The 22,118-nt window shown below is 43.4% G+C and overlaps 1 protein-coding gene across 1 annotated transcript; it reads right to left on the minus strand.

Annotated features, from left to right (window-relative positions):
- Nucleotides 1-899: 899 nt before the first annotated feature.
- On the minus strand, nucleotides 900-12,507 carry Taf13 (TATA-box binding protein associated factor 13). The gene is made up of 4 exons (XM_040752045.1): nucleotides 12,413-12,507; nucleotides 11,216-11,294; nucleotides 4,535-4,632; nucleotides 900-2,036 (listed from the first exon to the last, which is right to left on the minus strand). Exons 1-4 carry the CDS (start codon nucleotides 12,437-12,439, stop codon nucleotides 1,866-1,868), a joined length of 375 nt encoding a protein of 124 aa, XP_040607979.1. The 5' UTR covers nucleotides 12,440-12,507; the 3' UTR covers nucleotides 900-1,865.
- Between the last annotated feature and the right edge of the window lie 9,611 nt (nucleotides 12,508-22,118).

Consider the following 22,118-nt stretch of genomic DNA (forward strand, 5'->3'; position numbering starts at 1 on the left):
CAAAAGCAGAAGTTGGTTCCTCCTTCCACCATGGGGCAGGGGATTCCTAGGGATGAAAGAAACTCAGGTTGTCAGGATTGGTAACAAGTCTGTTTACTCACTGTGTCATCTTGTCAGCCCTCCCTCAACTGTCATTTTTTTAACTGAATGAGAACTGAAATATCTCTTCACTCTTCAATTGCTTTTAGCAAATTTTGGTTTATGTATATGAGTATTCTGCCTGTATACATGTTTGTATACCACTTGCTTGCCTGGTACCTGGGAAAGCCAGAAGAGAGCACTGGATCCTCTGGAGCTAGAGTTAGATGGTTGTGAGCCACCATGAGTGCTGGGACATGAAAATGAGTCTGAGTCCCTATGGTTTCTTAACCTCTGAAATATCCCTTCAACCCCTTCTTTTTTTTTTTTTTTTCTTTTTTTTTCTTTTTTCTTTTTTTGGTTTTTCAAGACAGGGTTTTTCTGTATTGTTTTGGAGGATGTCCTGGAACTCACTCTGTAGACTAGGCTGGCCTCGAACTCACAGAGATCCACCTGCCTCTGCCTCCCAAGTACTGGGATTAAAGGCGTGGGTCACCAACGACCGGCTTTTTTTTTTTTCTTTTAGTCCAGCTATCTCATCATCAACTGAGGTGTAATATAAAAATAAGATAGAAAAAGGATTTCTGATATAACAAGATAAAACAGCTAGGGCTATCATAGGAGGGTATAAATCATAAACTCAGCCACATGTGGTGGCACACGCCTTTAATCCCAGCACTCATGAAGCAGAGGCTGACAGATTTTTGTTGAGTTTGAGGCTAGCCTGGTCTACAAAGCAAGTTTGAAGACAGACTACAGAAAGAAACTCTGTTTCAAAATAAAAATTAATATAAATAATAAATAATTCACAAACTCAAGTATTAGTGTGTTAAAATTTTCATCCTTTATTCCTTGTATCAGCAGATTAAATAGGTGGTATTTCTCCAACTACTGATTTAGAGATATTAAGAAGCACCAGTAAGTTTCACAGAATAACATTCAGTAATCTCTTTAAGTGCAATTTTAATCCTTATTATAAGCCAAATAGAACAATAATTTAATGCAATAAGCTAAATACACACAAACCCTGCATATCCTTAACTATGAAAATGCTTTACACAGCCACACAAAGGTTTAGTCAACTACACATTTTCACAATGAAAGTACTTACATTTATGCCACTATAACACCACCCAAAATACCTGTCCTGATATCAGGTTTACAAGCTTTGCCATCCCTACTACTGAAAGCATTTATCTTTAGAAACTTTATTGTTACCAAGGAAGATGAGGTCCACTAACACTAACGAATAGTAGTTTCTTTAAAAAAAAAAGTATTCTTTAGAAAATATTAAAATAAATGATCTATTAAGACAAAGATTCTTACAAGAACTTAGTTCCTTAAAAGAAACACAAACCAGTTCTTTCTCTTTAATAACTTCTCCTGCCACTGTCACAAAAACTTGAAATACATAAAGCACAAGCATCAAGTTTCATAAAGTCAAAAGCATATTTAGATTGCATACTATGTAGCCATGGTATATAGCTTGGACCACACAAGTCTACCTAAATACTACCTTACCTTTTTCAGATGGAACTACACAGTTGGTAGTCATTAAAGCCCAGCAAAGAATTAAATACAGTCAAACATAAGCAATGAAAGGCTCAAGTTATACAGCTAAACTTGAAGACCTCTTTCATTGCTATCATGATATACTGTAGACAAGTTATACAGCTAAACTTGAAGACCTCTTTCACTGCATACCGAGCTATCATGATATACTGTAGACAAGTTATAATGTATGGTTTCCAAACAAAATATCAAAAATTCAGATATTACAAACTGTGTCAAGATCCATAGTTGGCTTCGTCAAAGGCTTTTCTAGCCCGTTTCAATTCTTCGTTCATAGTAAGTAAGTCTTTAACTCTAGCAAACTTCCTTGGGTCCTTTCGAATCAGGAAGACAATATCTTCAACTTGCACTCGACCCTGTCTTCCAATCGACATTGCCTTGTGAGTCTATGACAAGGAAATGCATTCATTTTTAAAAGTCAAATATTTTTGTGTTTTAAGTTGCTATTAAACAACTGGTGAGGTTGAAGATTTTCTCATCTAATTACAGTTACGCATTCATCTTGTTCCTTTTCCATTGCATAGTTAGCAGTATTTTTTTCATTAAGGACATTAAAACAACCAAAGTGAACTGGACCAGTGAGTTGATACACACCTTTAATCCCAGCACTCAGGAGGCAGAGACAGGCAGATCTCTGTGAGTTCAAGGCAAGCCTGGTTTATATAAACATTTGTATAGCAAGTTCCTGGTAATACAGCAAGTTCCAGGCCAGACAGGACTACATAGTAAGAGCCTGCCTCAACAATAAATAATAAATACCCAAAACAACAAAATCTATCAAATTTGGAAATACGCCTGTTTTGTTTTGTGATATAGGTAGAGTTTTTGTTTTGTTGGGGTGGGGTGGCTTGTTAAAGGTGTTCTGGGGTGCTAGTGAACAATAACATTAGAGTTTAATAGCTTGGGAGGAAGGGAGGTATATGGAGGCTAAATAGTAACACTGGTCAAGACTGCTTAAACCTTATATACCAAAATCTATACTGAAGACACAACCCTAACATTTGTTACTGTTGTTTCTGAGACATGGTCTCACTATATAACCTGGAATACACTATGTAGCCCAGCCTTGCCCTGAACTCAGGCCCACTTGTCCAATTACTATTTATCTTTTGTGACTGCTTATAGCCCAGGCTGGTCTCTGCAACAAGTTCTGGGTTACAAGCACATGTACCACACTACCCAGCTTTGTTTTTGTTTGCTGAGACAAGGTCTTGCTATGTAGACGAGGCTGGTCTTGAAACTGGGGTCCTTCTGCCTCATCCTCCTGAATGTTAGCATGCTGAGATTACACCCTCTCATACATGGCTGTTTTGCTAGTGTTTGGTTTTTTGTTTATTGTGGGGTTTTTTTGGTTTCATTCTTTCATTTTATTTTACTTTTTTAGATGGTTTCATTATATATCTCTGGATGGTCTAGAACTTGTAATACATAGACCAGGTTGGATTTTTTTAACTTATAGTGATACTCATGTCTGCCTCTGGGATTCTGGGATTGCAGGTATGATCCACTATGCCAGACTGTGTCATTTAATATGGTGCTGGGGGCGGAACCCAGGGCCTCACACACACACTAAGTGCATGATCTACCACTACTACTGCTATGCTTTCCTTCTGTGCTGTATTAAACCCAGGCCCTTATGCACACAAGGCTTGGTTCTTCCACTAAGCTCAGCCTCTGCCTTTGCTGAGTAATTTTCTTCACTTTTATTCTGTAGTAAGGAAATAATCCAAAATAAAGGGTGAACACTCATAAGAACTAAATATAGACAATCTCAGTAACCATATCCCTGCTAATATACCCAAAGGAAGGATAGGAAGAAATCCATAAAAGTGGTCATTCAAGATGTAGCTTGGTGATAGTGCATTTGCCAAGCATTCAAGAGAACAAAACCACCTGTAATAAATAACTTATACAAGAAGGTTATGGTTAATCATAATCAGTGTGATAATCAATATTGAGTTTGAACTCAGTCTGCAAGTTTTCCTAACATGCATAAAGCCCTGGATTTGATCACCAGCAGTGAATAAATGGGCCTGATGGCACAGCCTATATTCCCAACACTCAGGATGTGGGGGCAGGAGAATCAAAACTTCAAGGTTGTCTTTGGGTACACAGTGAAGCCAGCCTGAAATGCATAAGACCCTGTCTCAAGGGGGAAATAAAATTCAGATGAATTTATACAGCTACTAAAATAAGATTAAAACGCATATTGTAAAACATTTAAGAGTAAAATGAATGTTATAATGATCACTACTATGGTAAACATTATGTAACTTAAGTTTAACTTTTGATTTTGTTTATCTTTGGAGAGGATTCCAAAAGATTTAAAAAAACAAAACCCAAAGGTATGACATAAACTGTACATACCTTTAAATAAAACTGGAAGGAAAAGAACTTAGGCTGTATGAGATTATGAGCAATACTTTTTCATTTTATTCAAGGATATTGTTTTAACAAATAAAACTCTGAAGTTGGAGAAACTGCTCAGTGCTGTTCTTCCAGAGGACTGGAGTTCAATTACTAGCACCCACAAAGCAGCTCACAACCATCTATCTTCAGTTTCAGGGGACCCAACGCCCTCTTCTGGTCTCTGAGAATACCAGGCACACACACAGTACAGAGATATACTTGTAGGCAAACACACACACACACAATAAAAAAAAACAAAAACAAATAAAACTCAGAAGTCTGGAATACATTTATGTAATCTCCATTATTAATGGCAACTTAGATTAATGTTAATAGAAGCCAGGAACTTGCACAAAGCAGGTACTCAAATGGCTTATTTCAAAAGTTTTAGTGTTATTTCAAGCTTAGAATTTCAAATCTTGAACTAAAACAGTTACAAAAATAAAACAAAAGAATTAATACATAACTGTCTTACCATTTCAGTAATGAACTCTATGACAAGGTCTTCAAGAATATCCACTGATTCAGTGTAAGGATTCTGGTCATCCCCAAACCCATACATCATACATCGCACTGTGAAAGAACAAGAGCTTTAGTTTATTCAGAGACTGACAAATTTCACCATTATCTTTTCCATATCAGCAGGATTAAACCAATTTATAAACAATGGCTCAAAAACATTATGGCTGGGCATGGTAGTACATGGCTTTTTAAACCCAGCAGTCAGGAATCGAGACAAGAGAATCTGAGTTCAGGCCCAGGATGCTCGCACAGTAAGACCATGTCTCGCCAGGCAGTCGTGGCCCACGCCTTTAATCCCAGCACTCGGGAGGCAGAGGCAGGTGGATCTCTGTGAGTTCGAGGCCAGGCTGGACCGACAGCCTCCAAAACAATACAGAGAAACCCTGTCTCGTAAAAACCAAAAAAAAAAAAAGACCATGTCTCAAACAAAATATTACAACTGTCTCCAACTGGACTTTGGCATAAAAGGTCTCAGCAGTCCTATGACCAGCCTCCATAAACCTTCCTCCTTCCCAAGCTACTAAACCCTAATATTATTTACGTACTACCCATTCACTAGTCCCTCAAAACACCTTTAAATGTAGTAAGGACAAGGCTAGGGATAGCTTAGCCTTTCTTTCTTTTCTTTTATTCTTATGTTCTAGCTGTCCTAGAACTCACTTTATACACCATGCTGGCCTCAGACTCACAGAAATTTACCTGCATCTGCCTCCGAGTGCTGGGATAGAAGCCGCACACTACCACACCTGGCCTGAAAGATCAGCCCTTCCTGCAAGTGATGTGGAAGTATGGGAGGTAGTGGGGCATTGGAAAGGAGAAGGCAGAGGGTCTCCAACACCACCACAGGGGAAAGGGCAGGATAGAGAGTGCTCCAATTACCTTCTCATAAGAAACAGGCTAAGACAGGAGTTGGTAGCACTTGGAGGCAGAGGCAGGCAGATCTCTGTGAGTTCAAGGCCAGCCTGGTCTACAGAGCGAATTCAAGGACATCCTCCAAAAAAAAAAAAAAAGAAAAAAAGAAAAAAGAAAAAGAAAGAAAAGAAAAAAGAAACAGGCTAAAGCCAGTTGTGATGATGCACGCCTTTAATCCTAACATTCAGGAGGCAGAGGCAGGAGGATCTCTGAGTTAGAGGCCAGCCTGATCTACAGCGTGAACTCTAAGACAACCAGGGCTTCACAGAGAAATCCAATCTCAAAAAAGTCAAACAAGACAAAAGAAACAGGCTGAAACCCTTTTAGGCTTTATCTGGAAGAGCAGAATATACAAAAGAGAAGGAAAGTCTAATTCAGAGTAATAAAAATAACTGCAAAAAGCTAAAAACTTATTTAGTTATCCAATAGGCCGCATACCTTTTAGAGGCTTTTCATATAATTCATTCAATTCCCACACAGGCCTCTAATTTAGACACTGTTGGTAGGGACACTAAGGCAATAAGTGAAGTGACCCACCCTAAGGTCACACAGCTAGTTAAATGGTGAACCTTAAGTGTGACCCCAGCTGATCTGAACCACAGCAGTAATGCTCTTCTTTGTAGTTCAGAGCAGACAGGACTCATAAGGATGCTCAACCTATGGTCGGCATATTCCAGTTACTTCACAGACAGGCATCACACATCTGTACATATACATTCTCTGGAAAGAACTGTAATTTTTGTCAAGTTTTCAAAGGGTATGTGGGGCTGGAGAGATGGCTCAGCAGTTAAGAGCATTGGCTGCTCTTCCAGAGGTCCTGAGTTCAATTCCTAGCACCCACACGGCAGCTCATGATCCGATGCCCTCTTCTGGTGTACAGACATACATACATACATAAAATACATAAATAAAGTATGTAAGGCCGGACAGTGGTGGCGCATGCCTTCAATTCCAGCACTTGGAAGGCAGAGGCAGGCAGATTCTGTGAGTTTGAGACTAGCTCTTGAGACAAGAGCTAGTTCCAGGACAGCCTCCAAAGCCACAGAGAAACCCTGTCTCGAAAAACAAAACAAAACAAACAAAAAACAAAAACAAAAGGGGCATGCAATGCGGCCAAAGCTGGAAGTCTTCTGCCTTTGGATGGAAATGGGTTGTTTCTCCTGTGCCTGTACACCAACCATAGCCTTCTGTTTTCTTTTGTCTGTCACAGGAGCTCAACTATGTAGGTCAGCCTGGCTCAGAACTCAATCCTGCTTCTACTTCCTAAGTGCCAGGGTTACTTAATGTTGACCTCAGTAGTGACCAACAGTATACATATTACTGTAATCTTAGGACATGCACAATTTACTGTATGCAAGTCTTTTTTTTTAAGGGAAAGTTGAAGGGCTAGAAAGACGCCTCTGTGGATAAAGATGCTTGCTGTGTAATCCTGACTGCCTAAGTTCAAGCCCTTCAACTCATGTAAAGGTGGAAGGAGAGGATCAACTTCACAAAGTTGTCTACTGCTCTCCTAATGCATCATGGGACATGCACACTCATACATATATAAATGAACAAAGTAATAATGATGATGATGATGATAATAAATAAAAACTTAAAAAAGACAGCAAGTGGGTATGGTGGCACACGCCTTTAAACCCAGCATTTGAGAGGCAGAGGAGGAGGATTTCTGCAAGTTCGAGGCCAGCCTGGTCTATAAAGTGAGTTCCAGGACAGAGCTGTTACACAGAGAAATCTTGTCTCAAAAAGATAAAAATAAAAAATAAATAAAATAAAAGAAAGTAAAATAAGACAGAGTATCATTATGTAGCTCTGTGGCTTTGGAGGCTGTCCTGGATCTCCCTTGGTAGTCCAGGCTGGTCTCGAACTCACAGAGATCCGCCTGCCTCTGCCTCCCAAGTGCTGGGATTAAAGGTGTGCGCCACCAACGCCCGGCCTATTTATTTTTTAACATTTTATTTATTTATTGTATATATAGTCTTCTACCTGCATGCCAGTGGAGGGCACCAGATCTCATTCAAGGTGGTTGTAAGCCACTGTGTAGTTGCCAGGAATTGAACTCAGGACCTCTGGAAGAACAGTCAGTGCTCTTAACCGCTAAGCCATCTCTCCAGTCCTTGAATTCTATTTTTAAAACTTGCCCCCCCCCACAGGGTTTCTCTGTATTGTTTTGGAGCTTGTCCTGGAACTGGAACTGGCTCTTGTAGACCAGGCTGGTCTCAAACTCACAGAGATCCGCCTGCCTCTGCCTCCCTAGTGCTGGGATTAAAGGCGTGCGCCACCAATGCCTGGCTCCCTAGTCAGATCTTGCAGAATATTCCATCCATTGTTTTCTCATGATTATACTGAGGTTGGAATGCTTTTACACATTAGAAAGGATCTCACAGGGCTAGAGAGATGGCTCAGAGGTTAAGAGCACTGACTGTTCTTCCTGGGGTCCTGAGTTCAATTCCCAGCAACCACATGGTGGCTCACAACCATCTATAATGAGATCTGGTGTCCTTTTCTGGCCTGCAGGCAGACATGCAGACAAAACACTGTATACATAATAAATAAATAAATCTTAAAAAAAAAAAAGGATCTCACATCAGGGGTACATGTCAATAAACCACTGATGATGTTAACTTTGATCATTAGCTAAAGTGACATTTGTTACAATTTCCCACCGTAAGCTGTTTTTTCCTTAAACATTTGAAGAAGACACTTAACAAACACTTTGATGGGTATAATTCACCTATTTCATTAGGAACAGAAAACTTACATTATATAAGATGTACATATTTAGAAATCGACTGTATTTGGTCAAATGGTCGGTATAGACATAGACAAAGGACAGTGGATGACTTGAAACTGTTATACTAAAAAGAAAACTTTAGAACTGGGGATATGGCTCAATCAGGAGGGTTCCTGCCTTGCATGCTCAAAGCCCTGAGTTTGATCGCAGCACTGAATAAAACTGCTCATTGTGGCGCATTCCTGTAATCTAGGCCTTGGGAAGTGGAGGCAGGAGGATCAGAAGTTACAAGGCCAGTCTAGGCTATAAGAAACCCTTTTCAAAAACAAACAAGCAAACAAAACAGACATGCTAATGTGGAGTGGGGGAGGGGGGCTCAACTCTCTTTGAAGAACTACAGGCAACTAAGGAATTCTGAGAAAGGGAGGAATAGTCTTCACAGAAAGGAGCACACCAACTGGTTATCCAAGACTAATGGTGAGCCCTGAAAACGCACAGCTAAGGCCATGGGGCTGGAGGGATAGATAGCTCAGCTGTTAAAGGCTAGGCTCACAACCAAAAAATGAGGCCATACATTTTAAAAAGCAAGAAGGGGTCTATGGGAGGATTTGAAAGGAGGAAAGGGAAGGGAAAAATTATATAACTTTTAAAAAAAATGGCGAATCGGGCTTTGATAGCACACGCCTTTAATCCCAGCACTAGGGAGGCAGAGGCAGGCGGATCTCTGTGAGTTCGAGGCCCGCCTGGTCTACAGAGCTAGTTCCAGGACAGCCTCCAAAACAATACAGAGAAACCCTGTCTCGAAAAACAAAAAAACAACAAACAAACAAAAAAAAAAACAACAAAAAAAAATGGCCCAGGGAGAGGGCTCAGTCAGTTAAGAGCACCTGCTGCGAAGCCTGAGGACCTAAGTTCTATCACTGCGAACCACATGGCAGACAGAAAGAATCATGAAGGCAAGAGGAACAGCAGTTTAAAACCAATCTGGACTGCACTAAGAGCCTGTCAGAAAAACAGAGAAAATAGATACAGAGACACAAAGATTCTATTCAGTCAATGAAAGAAGCCTGTGAAGATTCCAAAATTTTGTCACCACAAAGGTAAAGCAGTTGAAACTGAACCAAAGGTTCAACAACAGAGTTCTGGAGTGCTTTGGTGTCAGGATCCTTTTCCTATCTCCACATGACACAAAGTAAAACCACGGACAAATCAGGTAGTTAGCATCAGGGAGATAGAATAGGAAGTGGTCAGATTTAAACAAAAAGTAAAGACACTGAAAAGGATTTTGTTCTTGTTTTGAGACAGGATCTCATATAGCACAAGCAGGCTTCAAACTCACTATTTAGATGAGGATAACCCTGAACTCTAAATCCACCTGTCCCTACCTCTCCCAAGAGCTGGGATTGTAGGTATGTGCAACCATGTGTGGCTGGAAACAGATTTAGACAGTTAAAAGCAGATCTTGCAGTTTCAAGAATTTTTAGATACTACTGCAGGCATTCATAAATCTATGTTGCTGTACTTCTCAATGCTCACTCCATGGACCCTGGGCATGGAGATGAGAGAATACACTCTCTGGGCGCTGTTCAGGACAAGAAGAGACAGTTAGCTAACCCGGCTGCTACCCCAAAGGACCTAACTTGTCTGCTGAAGGAGCATGAGAGAAGCCAGCACACTATAATCTCCATGCCACTGTGAGTACTGCACACTTCTGACCCGTTCACTGCCTGAATCCAAAGCCTCAGCTTAATCATTGGAAGGTGGGGCCGGGCGTTGGTGGCGCACGCCTTTAATCCCAGCACTCGGGAGGCAGAGGCAGGCGGATCTCTGTGAGTTCGAGACCAGCCTGGACTACCAAGCAAGTTCCAGGACAGCCTCCAAAGCCACAGAGAAACCCTGTCTCGAAAAACCAAAAAAAAAAAAAAAAAAAAAGAAAGGTGGGAACAAGAGAAACACAACATCACGGTCATCCCCGGCTACGTAATGAGTGCAGGCCGGGATACACGAGACCCTCTAAAAGCAAAACAAACAAGGGAAAAACAGCAACAAACACATACAGAAAAAGGGTGGTGCTCAGGATGTATCTCAGTTAGTAGCAGAGCGCTAATTTAACATACACAAAGCCCTAGTTTCAATCCTCAGCAAGGCATAAACTGGGAATCATGACACAAGCCTCTAAGTCTAGCACTGGGGAAGTAAAGCAGGAGCGTCAGAAGTTCAAAGCCATACTCATCTACATACCAAGTTTGGAGCATTCTGGGATACATAAAACACTGCCTCGGCTGGGTGGTGGGGGCACACATCTTTAATCCCAGCACTCAGGAGGCAGAGGCAGACAGATCTGAGTTTGAGGTCAGTCTGTGTTTACAGCCACACAGAGAAACCCTGTCTCAAAAAAGCAAAAGAAGCCGGGCGTTGGTGGTGCACGCCTTTAATCCCAGCACTCGGGAGGCAGAGGCAAGCGGATCTCTGTAAGTTCGAGACCAGCCTGGACTACCAAGCGAGTTCCAGGACAGCCTCCAAAGCCACAGAGAAACCCTGTCTCGAAAAACCAAAAAAAAAAAAAGCAAAAGAAATAAGAAAATAAAAACCTGACTTCCCCACCCCCCCAAAAAAAGGCAATCATGATCACATCCATCATTTTATGTGCCCTACAAAGAATTAGCATACATGATTCAGAAAACAGTTATGCTAAACATAGGGGTACACACCTGTAATGCCAGTACTTCAGAGTCTAAGGCAGGAGGACTGCCACCAAACCAGGCTAGCTCAGGCCACACAGTGAGCACCAGAATAGCCAGCACTATAGAGAAACTATCTTAAAACAAACAAAAAACAAGCAAAACAACAACAAAAAACTTGCTTCATAAGCAAGTCTAAGAACACTGTCCCTATAGGCAAACATATCCAGAATAATAAATCTTACTTTAAAAGGACATGTTCAGGCTTTCACCATCTATAATAAAAGCACTGCAAAATACAACTTACATTCTTTGGAGAAAAGTCTCTTTCTTTTCCCTTGACCACCTTCTGCTCCTCCTCCAATTTCTTCATTTTCCTCCTCAAACTAGAAATTTGAAAATACATAAAGATATGTCAAATGACTGTACTGCATTTGATAGTCCACTGTTCTCTCTTATGTGTGCTGTGAGTTGAATCTAGGAGCTCAAGATTCTAAACAGATGCTTAACCTCTGAACTACACCCCAGACCCTTTCATTTTCACTTTTTTTTTTAATGTGTATTGTGTGTGCCTACATTGACCATGTGCTTGCTGATGACCACAGGGGTCAAATAGGGTGCCCAATCCACTGCAGCTGTAGCTATAGGTGACTGGGTTGCCAGATGTGACAGTATGAGCTTTTAACCATTAAAGTCATCTCTCTAGGCTTTTCTTTTTTTGGGGGGGGGGGGAGACAAGGCGGACCCGTCTGCCTGGAACTAAGATATCCACTTGCCCCTGCCTCCTGAGTGCTGGATTTAAAGGTGTGCACCACCATGCCCGGTGAGTGACCCTTCCTCATTTTCAATAGTGAGAAGCTAAATCGAACAGCACAACATGATGAAAACTTAGCCTCAAAGGGTTCTTAAGACCTAGTCCAATTCTCAGGTCACACAGGAAGGCTTCTATCATGGCCCCTAGCAGCCCTACACCTATGGGTGCAAATGTCCTTATGACCTCAGGTTCTGGGTTTTGTTTTCAGACAATTAGGTTGTCATACTGTTAGGCAATGCTACAGTATGAGACCTGAAAACTCTCAATTGTCATCGGAACCAACATTCACTAAGAACCTATCAGTATGGGGCTAAAAACTCCCTAAGTGGGGCTGATCCCATCTCATGACAAGAAAACCCATGTCTGAAGTTAGAAAAAGCAGAGCTTGGACTTGAAGCTTCCTGACATTAGTTCTGTTAGCAGCGGGGCTGCCCGACCCGTGGTATTTATTAGTTTTGATCTCCCATAGCCCTCTAGGCGTCTCCAAAATATCTGGCATATGAAAAGGAGCCGCCTTCCTTCTCTTCCTTCCCGTCCTGCCCCCCGACTGAGGCAAATCCGAGGAGGAAAACACTGCGGAGCCCCCCGACGCTCGGCTGGATTCCCTACGGAACGCGAGGTTCAGACTCTGCTTCCACTAGTGAGCCCGAGGGCGCGTGGAAACAGGCTGCGACAGAGGCGCTCACTCACGGTGGGGTCTTCCTCCTCATCTGCCATCCCAGCGGCCCGCCAGCCTTCTGAGCGCCACCCCGGCGCTGGCGGCTTTTATAACATCCGGTGCGTCACTTCCGGCCTGGCGGGCGGGCGGGCGCTGCGCCTGCCGGAACGCGTTCCCTATCTCCTCCGCAGGGCTTCGAGACCGGCTGAGAAGTAATGCCGCGCCCTTGGGCGTGGAGTCCTGAAGAAGGCGTCCCGGAGCCTCGGCCGGCCGGTGGTGGTGCACGCCTTTAATCCCGGCACTCGGGAGGCAGAGGCAGGCGGATCTCTGTGAGTTCGAGGCCAGCCTGCTCTACAGAGAGAGTGACAGGACAGCCTCCAAAGCGTCTGTCTAGAAAAGCAAAAAAAAAAAAAAAAAAAAAAAAAAAAGAGGAGAAGAAGGAAGCCATCCTTGGTATTGCTAATTGCTATCCTGAACTCAGGAGAGTGAGGGGAGAGGGTCTCGAGTTCGAGAGCAGCCTAGACTCCATGAGCCCGCCTCTTAGAAAACATGACAAATGTGTACATACACATGGAGATTTATAAATAAATGCCTGTAATTGCAGGGCTAAAAATGATGGGTTTTACCCTCCAGACCTGATGCACTCAAGTACACAAGCCACATAGTCAGTCATACATGTTTTTAAAATACAATCTTTATGGTGGATTTTCTTTTTTCTTCTTTAAGACAGGGTTTCTCTGTGTAGCTTTTGGAGCCTGTCCTGCTGGAACTCACTCTGTAGACCAGGCTGGCCTGGAACTCACAGAGATCCACCTGCATCTGCCTCCAGAGTGTTGGCCTTAAGGTGTGGGCCACCACCGCCCACCTTAAAACAGAAATCTGTATGTGTATGAATATTTCGCCTGTATGTGTACCACATGTGTGCAGAGCCAAAGAGGCCAGAAGAGGGCATCTGATTCCCAGGGACTGGAGTTTAGATTGTGAACTGCTATGTCGGTGCTGGGAATCAAACACAGGTCTCTGGAATCTTAATCACAGCACCATGTCGCATGTCCCGTTAATACACATGACTTTTAAAAAACATAATAATCTTTTTTTTCTTTTAATCGCAAACGATAGGCTGGAGAGATGGTTCAGCTAGTGAAAGCTCTAATGTAGTAAGCCTAAGGACCAGGTTCAATCCCTGGGGCCCATATAAAAGGTGAAATGTGAGAACTGATTCCACAAGGTTGTCTAGTTTCCATACACAATTATAGGTAAAATTTTTAAAATTACACAAGAGCCGAGTGCGCTGATGCACTCCTATAATCCCAGCCTCCAGAAGCAGAGGCAGGAAGATCTCTATGAGTTCTAGTCCAGCCATGGCTACATAGTGAGGCCATTTATCTTTAAAAAATAACAAAAGGGGGGGGGACTGGAGAGATGGCTCAGTGTTTGGGAGCACTGTCTGCTCTTCCAGAGGACCCAGGTTCAGTTCCCAGCAACCACATGACAGCTCACGACTGTCTGTAACTCCAGTTCCAGAGGATCCTACATCCTGACACAGACACACATGAAGGTTCAGTTCCCAGCAACCACATGACAGCTCACGACTGTCTGTAACTCCAGTTCCAGAGGATCCTACATCCTGACACAGACACACATGAAGGTTCAGTTCCCAGCACCCACATGACAGCTCACGACTGTCTGTAACTCCAGTTCCAGAGGATCCTACATCCTGACACAGACACACATGAAGGCAAAGCATCAATAAATGTGAAATAAAGGTAAATTAAAAAAAACTTTTTAAAAAGGGTTGTTTATTATTATTATTTTAATTTTTAGAGAAATAACACCATGAGCCAAGCAGGTGTATCTCCTCACTCCAACTTGTTCCTTTAGGTTTGATCAATGCCTTCTGAGTCCAGAGGCAAAGTTGTGTTATATACAAATGTCAGCCGAGACTCTTGGAACTGACTAAAGGATGTACAGCCATGAACCGTTTCAAGGACTGTAAGTCCTTCTATTTATGTACAGTGTTACAGGAGGACATCCTGCTTCACTTGTAGTTCTCAAAGGAACAGTGCTCTTAAGATGAGAGGACTTAGACTTTTGTTAGGTACTTTTTTTTTGTCAGAGCAGTGACAGAGAAAACTACATTGGAAGGCTAGAGCTAGGCTTGAAAAATGACCTTTAGTGTAAGAGAGGGTGACCTCACCAAGCAAAATGAGCCTGTCCGGTGCTGCACGTGATTGCAGCGAGTGAAAAAGACGATTAAAGGAGATTAAAACCTGTTAGCATATTTACAAAGTGAGTTTTCCCCACTTTACACACACTTTGAAACCCAGCACGACAGACATCTATAATCCCAGCACCTGACAGAATGAAGCAAGAGTGTGGCAGTGCCCAGCCTGGGTCATCATCTGATATCCATAGTAAATATACAGTAATAGACGGGTTTTTTTTTTTTTTTTTAGGAATTTCTTTCCTATTGTTTAGATCTTAGGAAGAGCTGCAGACTGTTTCAGGCAGAGATATTACCAAAGAAAATATTTGTAATAATATTTAGATTCAGTTTGCATCCACAGCTCCTACATAAAAACCTAACTTTAGCTGGGTATGGTGGTGCAGGCCTTTGATCCCAGCACTGGGGGGGAAGCAGAGACAGAGGTAGACAGAACTCGGAGTTTGAGGTCAGTCTGGTCTACAGAGTGAGTTCCAAAACAGCCACCCAGACAGCCCTGTCTGAAAACAACAAAAAGGAACTTAGACTTCACTAGAGAGATGGTGGCTCAGTGGTTAAAAGTACTTTTTGTTCTTGGAGAGAACCTGGATTCAGTTCTTGGCAGCCACATGATGTTCACCTGTCTGTAACTTGAGCTCTGGAGGATTTGTCGCCCTCTTTTGGCCTCCAGGGGCACTGAAGATAGCACAAAACACTCATATACATAAAATTCAAAATAAAAGCTTTTTAAAAATTCCTAGAATTATTGTATCCTCTAGTGTAGTTGGGTCTATGCATTTACATATCAAAACATGAATTACTGTCTTGATCACACACACACTGTGTGGGTTTTTTGAGATAGAATCTCATGTAGCTCATGTTGGTCTCAAACTTACTATGTAGCTGAAGCTTGAACTCTTGATCTTCCAGTCTCTACCTCTTTCTACCTCTCAAGTGGTGGGATTACAAGCATGTGCCACATCAGTTATATATTTCAAAGTATATTAGTAGGCAGATGTATTTGGCATTTATTGTGTAAAAATAACAAAACCTAGTAAAAAAGACAAGACACATTTTAAAAGTTGGGCATAGAGCAGGGTGTTGGTGGAGCATGCATTTAATCCCAGCACTTGGGAGGGAGAGGCAGGCAGATCTCTGTGAGTTCGAGGCCAGTCTGGTCTACAGATCGAGTTCCAGGACAGCCTCTAAAACAATACAGAGAAATCCTGTCTCGAAAAACCAAACAACAACAACAAAGTTGGGCATAGTGATATATGCCTGTAATCCCAAGAGGCAAGAGAACCACCATGAGTTCCAAGCAGCCAGGACTCTAAGAAATGACCTGTCTCAAAAACAAACTGAGGGCGGGGTGGCTCAGCAGGAAAAGCTCTTGCTACTTACATGGACAACTTGAGTGAGTTTGGTTCCCAGGATTCACAAAAGAGGAGAAAACCAGCCCCCACAAGTTTAAACAACTTGGCACAGTGCTTGTGGGGCAGGAATGTGGGTGCGTTTTATTTGGTGTTTCTAGCTTCCTCTAACAAGGCCACACCTCCTAATAGTGCCACTCCATTTGATGGTCATTTTCTTTCAAACCACCACACATTCCTTCTAGAAGGAAACTACAATATGGCAGGCTGTTGGTTTCCCTCAGAGCAGACAAATTAGGGAATCTAAAAGAACACCCAGAAGAAAGAAGCCATTTTTTTTAACCTAGTTTTGGAAGTAACATCATATCTGGGCTGCTCTGTTCCATAGATGAGAGTCAATGCATGCAGGCCATGATCAAGGAAGGGGATTACAGAAGGATAAAAGTATAAGAAGGGGAGGTCAATGGGGGCTCCTAGAGGCCATGTACCACATTCTATTACATTATCCATGAATTTAATCTCAGAACAATGAAGGAAACAGTTGCTATTTAAGAAGGACTGTTGCAGGAGGAGAAAATAAGAGGAGTGACCATATGTTCAAAGTACAGGATATGCTTCTATAAAAATATCATTATGAAACATCATTTTATACAATGGACACTCACTGTAAATTGGTTATGGAGGTAGGGAGCTGCAACTGTGTTAAAGATTCTACAAGGCCCTAGCCTGGCGTGGTGGTGTATGCCTTTAATTCCAACACTCTAAAGGCAGAGGTAGGCAGGTCTCTGAGAGTTTGAGGCCAGTGTGGTCTACACCTCCATACAGCTACATAGGGAGATGCTGTCTGAAAAGACAAAACAATGACAAAAAACACTGCAAGTCAAAGCCAAATTATCTTGGGCTATGTTTAGTCCCTCCAAATCACACTGCAGTTTTTTGTTTGTTTTATTTTAGACAATCTTACATATTCCAAGCTTGTCTGAAACTATGTATCTCAGGTTGATCTCAAATTTCTGATCCTCCTGCCTCCACCTTCCATCTCTTGAGAGAAGGAGACTCCTGCACAGCAGGGGTTTCCTCTTGGACCCAGGATTAGGCACAAACCACACAAACAACTGTTTTCACAGATCCTTTATTAAGTGAGGAAGAAAAGTTAAAGTGGATGCTCTCTGGTTGAGGCAGAAACAGCAGCAAATGACACTGCAGGTGTAAATTTTAAGAGGAGGAAAAGGAGAGGTCTGTGTTAGAATGGGATAAGATGCTGTGTTAAAGGAGATAGAGGATGATGGAGAGGGGAAGGGGACAAGGAAAAGGGAGAAGAGGTATTTGTCCTGAAAGGACAAAGGACTACTTCTGGATAGAGAGGAGACAGATGTGATAGACAGGCAAGTGGCAATTTATGGGCGAACCTGTAAGCATTTCGACAGATCAGATGGCATGGACAGGGATGGATTATGGCACTCAGGAGCCAAAGAATACTGAGTGTTACAGCTCAGGTGGAAAAGTATTCTGGCACTTAGGAGCCAAGGAATACCACAGGTCACAGTAGGCATAGCAGCTTACAGTCTTGCTTCAGGGAAAGGTTTCCCTAGAGTACCAGCTCTGCTCCTGCAGGAGAGGGCTTCCACAGCAAAGTTGTTATTGTTATGTTCGGCTCCAGTCCCCATCCCCATCCCCATCCCCGTCCTCTCCCAGCCTCCCCAGATAGTGGAGTGTAACCCAGGGTCGTCTCTGCTCTGACGAAAGAAGGTCTCACCCAAACCTCATTCAAGAGATTTATTGGGAGGGACGAATCCAGGAAAGTGGCTGCCCTCTGCCAGGGTGGCAGAGGACAGCCAGGCAGCACTAACAGCCACAAGCTGAACTGGCATAGGGTTTACATAGGGCACAGAGTTTTCCAGGGTGGGGATTGGTCAGATTTCAATCTCTGAGTTTAGGATGGCCAGAACTCCTGCTCAGGGATTGGTTAGTTTTCTGGGTTAGGGTCAGATTTGACTCTGGTTTAAGAACCAAAGTGTGTTTCTTTCACTGGTTCTTTTTTAGCCTTTCAACTCTAGTTTTAGGGCCAGGGTGTATTTCTTTCACTGGCTCTGATTCCAGGGACAAAGTGAGTTTCTTTGGCACTGGTTTCAGGGTCAAGGTACACTTCTTTAGTTCTAGTTGCAGGGCCAACGTGTGTTTCTTCGGCTGGCCAATTTTCCCAACAAAACCAAAGTGAGCTTTTGATTGCTGAACTTTGGTGCTCAGCCTCAGGAGAAGTGGCCAAAGAAGGGAATAGACCTTGATGGCTAGCTTTAGGAATGTACTCTAAAGGTTTTTTGTTTGTTTTTAAAGCAAGATGGAGGTAACAGGAAGAATACCAAGACCTGCCAGAGCCATATACATGTACAAGTGGGCTAGTGTCCCTTCACAAGTGTTAGGATTACAGTATGCACATCATGCCCAGTTTATGCAGGGCTAGAGAATCAATTGCAGAGTTTTGTATATGCTAAGTCAAGCACTCTACCAACTGAGCTACATCTCCAGTTCCCTTTAGTCATTTTGTTCTTTTTTTTAAAGATTTATTTATTTATTACATATACACCTGATTGAATTGTAGATGGTTGTCAGCCACCATGTGGTTGCTGGGAATTGAACTCAAGACCTCTGCAAGAGCAGTCAGTGCTCTTAACCTCTGAGCCATCTCTCCAGCCCCCCCTTTAGTCATTTTGAAAGTCACTCATTCCCCAGCCTGGTGTTTGACCTAAAAAACCTTTAAAATGTATTCTTACCAAACCATTAGTTTCTACCAGTCTAATAGCTAACAATGTCAATACACAGCCTCTGCAATGTGCAATAGTTTTCCTTGCTGTTGTGTGACAAAAATTTTTCTGAGGATACTGAACATACATTAACTACTCACCCCAGAAAGGGAGCCCACAACAGACCAAAATATGGATACCACCAATGTAGGGAAAAGGGACCAGTCAAAGAAACACACCCTGAGCAGAGCCAAAGAAACACCCTTTGGCCCTGCAACCACAACTAAAGAATGTACCCTGACCCTAAAACCAGTGCCAAAGGAACACACTTTGTCCCTGGAATCAGGGTCAGTGAAAGGAATGTACCCTGGCCCTAAAATTGGAGGCAAAAGGCTAAAAAGGACCAGAGAAAGAAACACACTTTGGCCCTGAAACCAGAGCCAAATCTGACCCTAACCCTGTGTAAAAAAAAAATAACCAATCCCGGAGCAGAGCTCAAGCCAATCTGAGCTCAGCACTGAAATTGGACCAATCCCTACTCTGGAAAAACTTCCCCAACCCCAAGAATCCCTATATAAACCCTGTGTATGTTCAGCTTGGCTGGTCCAGCTGCCTTCCAATAAACCCCTTTGGATGAGCTTTGGGTGAAGATCTACTTTTGTGGCGGCTACGGAGCAGAGGCAACCCTGGGCAGAGCAGAGCAGAGCGAGCAGCGCTGTAACACTTGCCTGGGAAACCTTCTTTGGCAGACCGGAGTTGTTATACTCTGCTCCTGGTGTGGGAACACCAGACCTTGAGCAGAGACCCACTTCCCCTTCTGCCTGGGAGTAGACAGCTGTAAGACAATGTTTAGTAAAAACATGTTTACTAAAAATGATACAATAAGTTCCTGGGAAAGGCCTTCCCACGGAAACCGCCCTGACCTCGACCTTGTCCAGAGACTAACCGCACCTTCAAAAACCCACACACATCCACCTCTGGGTCAGAGCAGAACCAGCCAGGGGAGAGGAGAGAGCAGAAGTTTCTCTGGTGGGAGCTTTTCTTAGGAAGTTTTTCTTGAACCTTTTTGGAGCCTGTTTAAAGTTCTCTTTATATCGTTGAACGAGTCTCTGTGTTGTCAATCCCCGACACCCTCCGCACGTTCTCGGACACAGGCCACTCAGCAGACGTGACAATTGGAGGTCCCACTGAGATCGTGAAAGCGAGGTAAGTGGACGGGGTTAAGAAACTATGGGGAATAGTTCCGGGAAGCTAGAATCATTACAGTATCAACTAAAAAAGTTACTTAAAGAACATGGGACTGCAGTCAAGTCTAAAACCCTAGAAGGCTTTCTAAAATCGATCGAACGAGCCAGTCCATGGTTCATTACTGGGGAAGCTTAAATATTCCAGATTGGGAGGAGGTTCGCCGTGATCTTCATAGACTTTTACGAAAAGAGGGATCTGAGTCCTTGCCCCCTACGACATTCTCCTTATGGAGATTAGTGAGGGGAGCACTTTTGACAGATAAGGTTCGTCACCACCAGGTAGTTCAGGACACAAAAGAGGCTTTTTAGAGTTACAAGAGACTGAGACTCAAGCCTCCTTGAGTTCAGGGGCAGAGAGTGATGATGAAGAGACCGTGACTGAAACTAGAGGCTCCATTGTTAGTGAGGATGAGGAGGAGTCTCTTAGTAACAACAAAAAAATGGGTAGAGATCTCCGGGCACGACCCAAAAAGAAGGACTCCGGTCAGAATCGGTTATATCCTTCTCTATCAGACCTAGAAAATGGAAGTAGCTCAGACTCAGACTCGTCACAGTCTGAAAAGGAACGGTTACTTGCTGAGATCGCGGCCCTTAAAAAAGAACTAAAAAAGATTCTAATTAAGGAAAGACAGGACAGGGAGAGAAACCCTTCCCCATACTCTGAAAAAAGGGACTCCTCCTATGAGATAACCCAGTCCTTCTCGGACCTGGAGGGAAGACCCAGAGGAGGGGTCCAATGCTGCCCGGTGGTGGCCCCAGTAATGGAAGTTCCAGATCCGAACAATTCTGGACAGGTCATTAGGCGTCATAACCCTTTAAATTTTAAGGATATAAAACAACTTAAAGAGGCAACTTTAAATTATGGAGCACAGGCTCCCTTTACACTTTCCTTAATGGAATCTTTTGCGTCTCTTAATTTGACACCTGGCGATTGGCAGCAGCTTTGCAGAGCAGCTCTGTCGGGGGGAGATTATTTGATTTGGAGAGGTGAGTTTCAGGAAAGATGCAGCCAGACAGCCCAAAGAAATGCACAGGCCGGACAGCCCCAGAGAAATGTGGAGATGCTTACCGGGAGTGGTCAATACGCCACCATTCAGCAACAAATACAATATGACATCGCAGTCTATGCCCAAGTGGCAGCAGCGGCCCAAGGGGCTTGGAAAGCATTGCCTTCCAAGGGAGGAGGGGATCATCTGTCCAAAGTCCTTCAAGGACCTTCCGAACCTTTTCAAGACTTCGTAGACCGTCTCAGTCAGGTAGCAGAAAGAATATTTGGGGGCATTGGGCCTGCGATGCCAGTCATAAAGCAGATGGCATTTGAAAATGCAAATAAATATTGTAAGGAAGCCCTTCGCCCCTATCGCAATAAAAGTCTAAATGACTATATCCGGATCTGTAGGGACATTGATGGGAACTTCATCCAGGGCCAAGTGTTAGCTGCTGCTATTCGGCCCCAAGTGGGGAAAGAAAGACCTACTCTGGGAAGGAGAAAAACATGTTTCAGCTGCGGTAGGGAGGGACACTTCCGTAGAGAGTGCCCTCAAAATAGTACTACGGGTCTCAAGAGACCTGGTTTATGCCCCGTTGTCGAAGGGGATATCATTGGGCCAATAGACTGCTACTCTAAAACTGACTGGGAGGGAAATTTCCTTTCTGCTAATAATAATCAGGGAAACGGGAGGAGGGCCCCGCCCCAGGGCCCCAAAACCAATGTGTACGGGGCAATGACCCCTGCTCTGGGCAGTGGCAGGACTCATTTTCTCCCCAGAGCAACCCCTTCATATCTCAGACCTCCTTAGAGCCACCTCAGGGAGTGCAGGATTGGACCTCGCTCCCTCTGCCCGGGCAATCCTAACACCGGAAATGGGGATCCAGGCCCTCCCTACTGGGGTGCATGGGCCATTGCCCCCAGGCACGGTCGGACTACTTTTGGGACGGTCCAGTACTATTCTTCGAGGCATCCAGGTACACCCCGGTGTTATAGACCAGGATAGTGAGGGGGAGATTAAAATAATGACATCAGTGGGCAGTGGGGTTGTTGCCATCCCTGCAGGAGAACGGATTGCTCAGATACTCCTTCTCCCTACAGCTCCTTGTGAGGCTAGAAAAATTAAAGAGAAAAGGGGCAACCAAGGTTTTGGAAGTACCGGCCCGGCAGCATTTTGGGTAGCCACTAT

This window comes from Mesocricetus auratus, unplaced genomic scaffold (assembly GCF_017639785.1).
Source record: "Mesocricetus auratus isolate SY011 unplaced genomic scaffold, BCM_Maur_2.0 Super-Scaffold_100009, whole genome shotgun sequence".
NCBI lineage: Eukaryota > Metazoa > Chordata > Mammalia > Rodentia > Cricetidae > Mesocricetus > Mesocricetus auratus.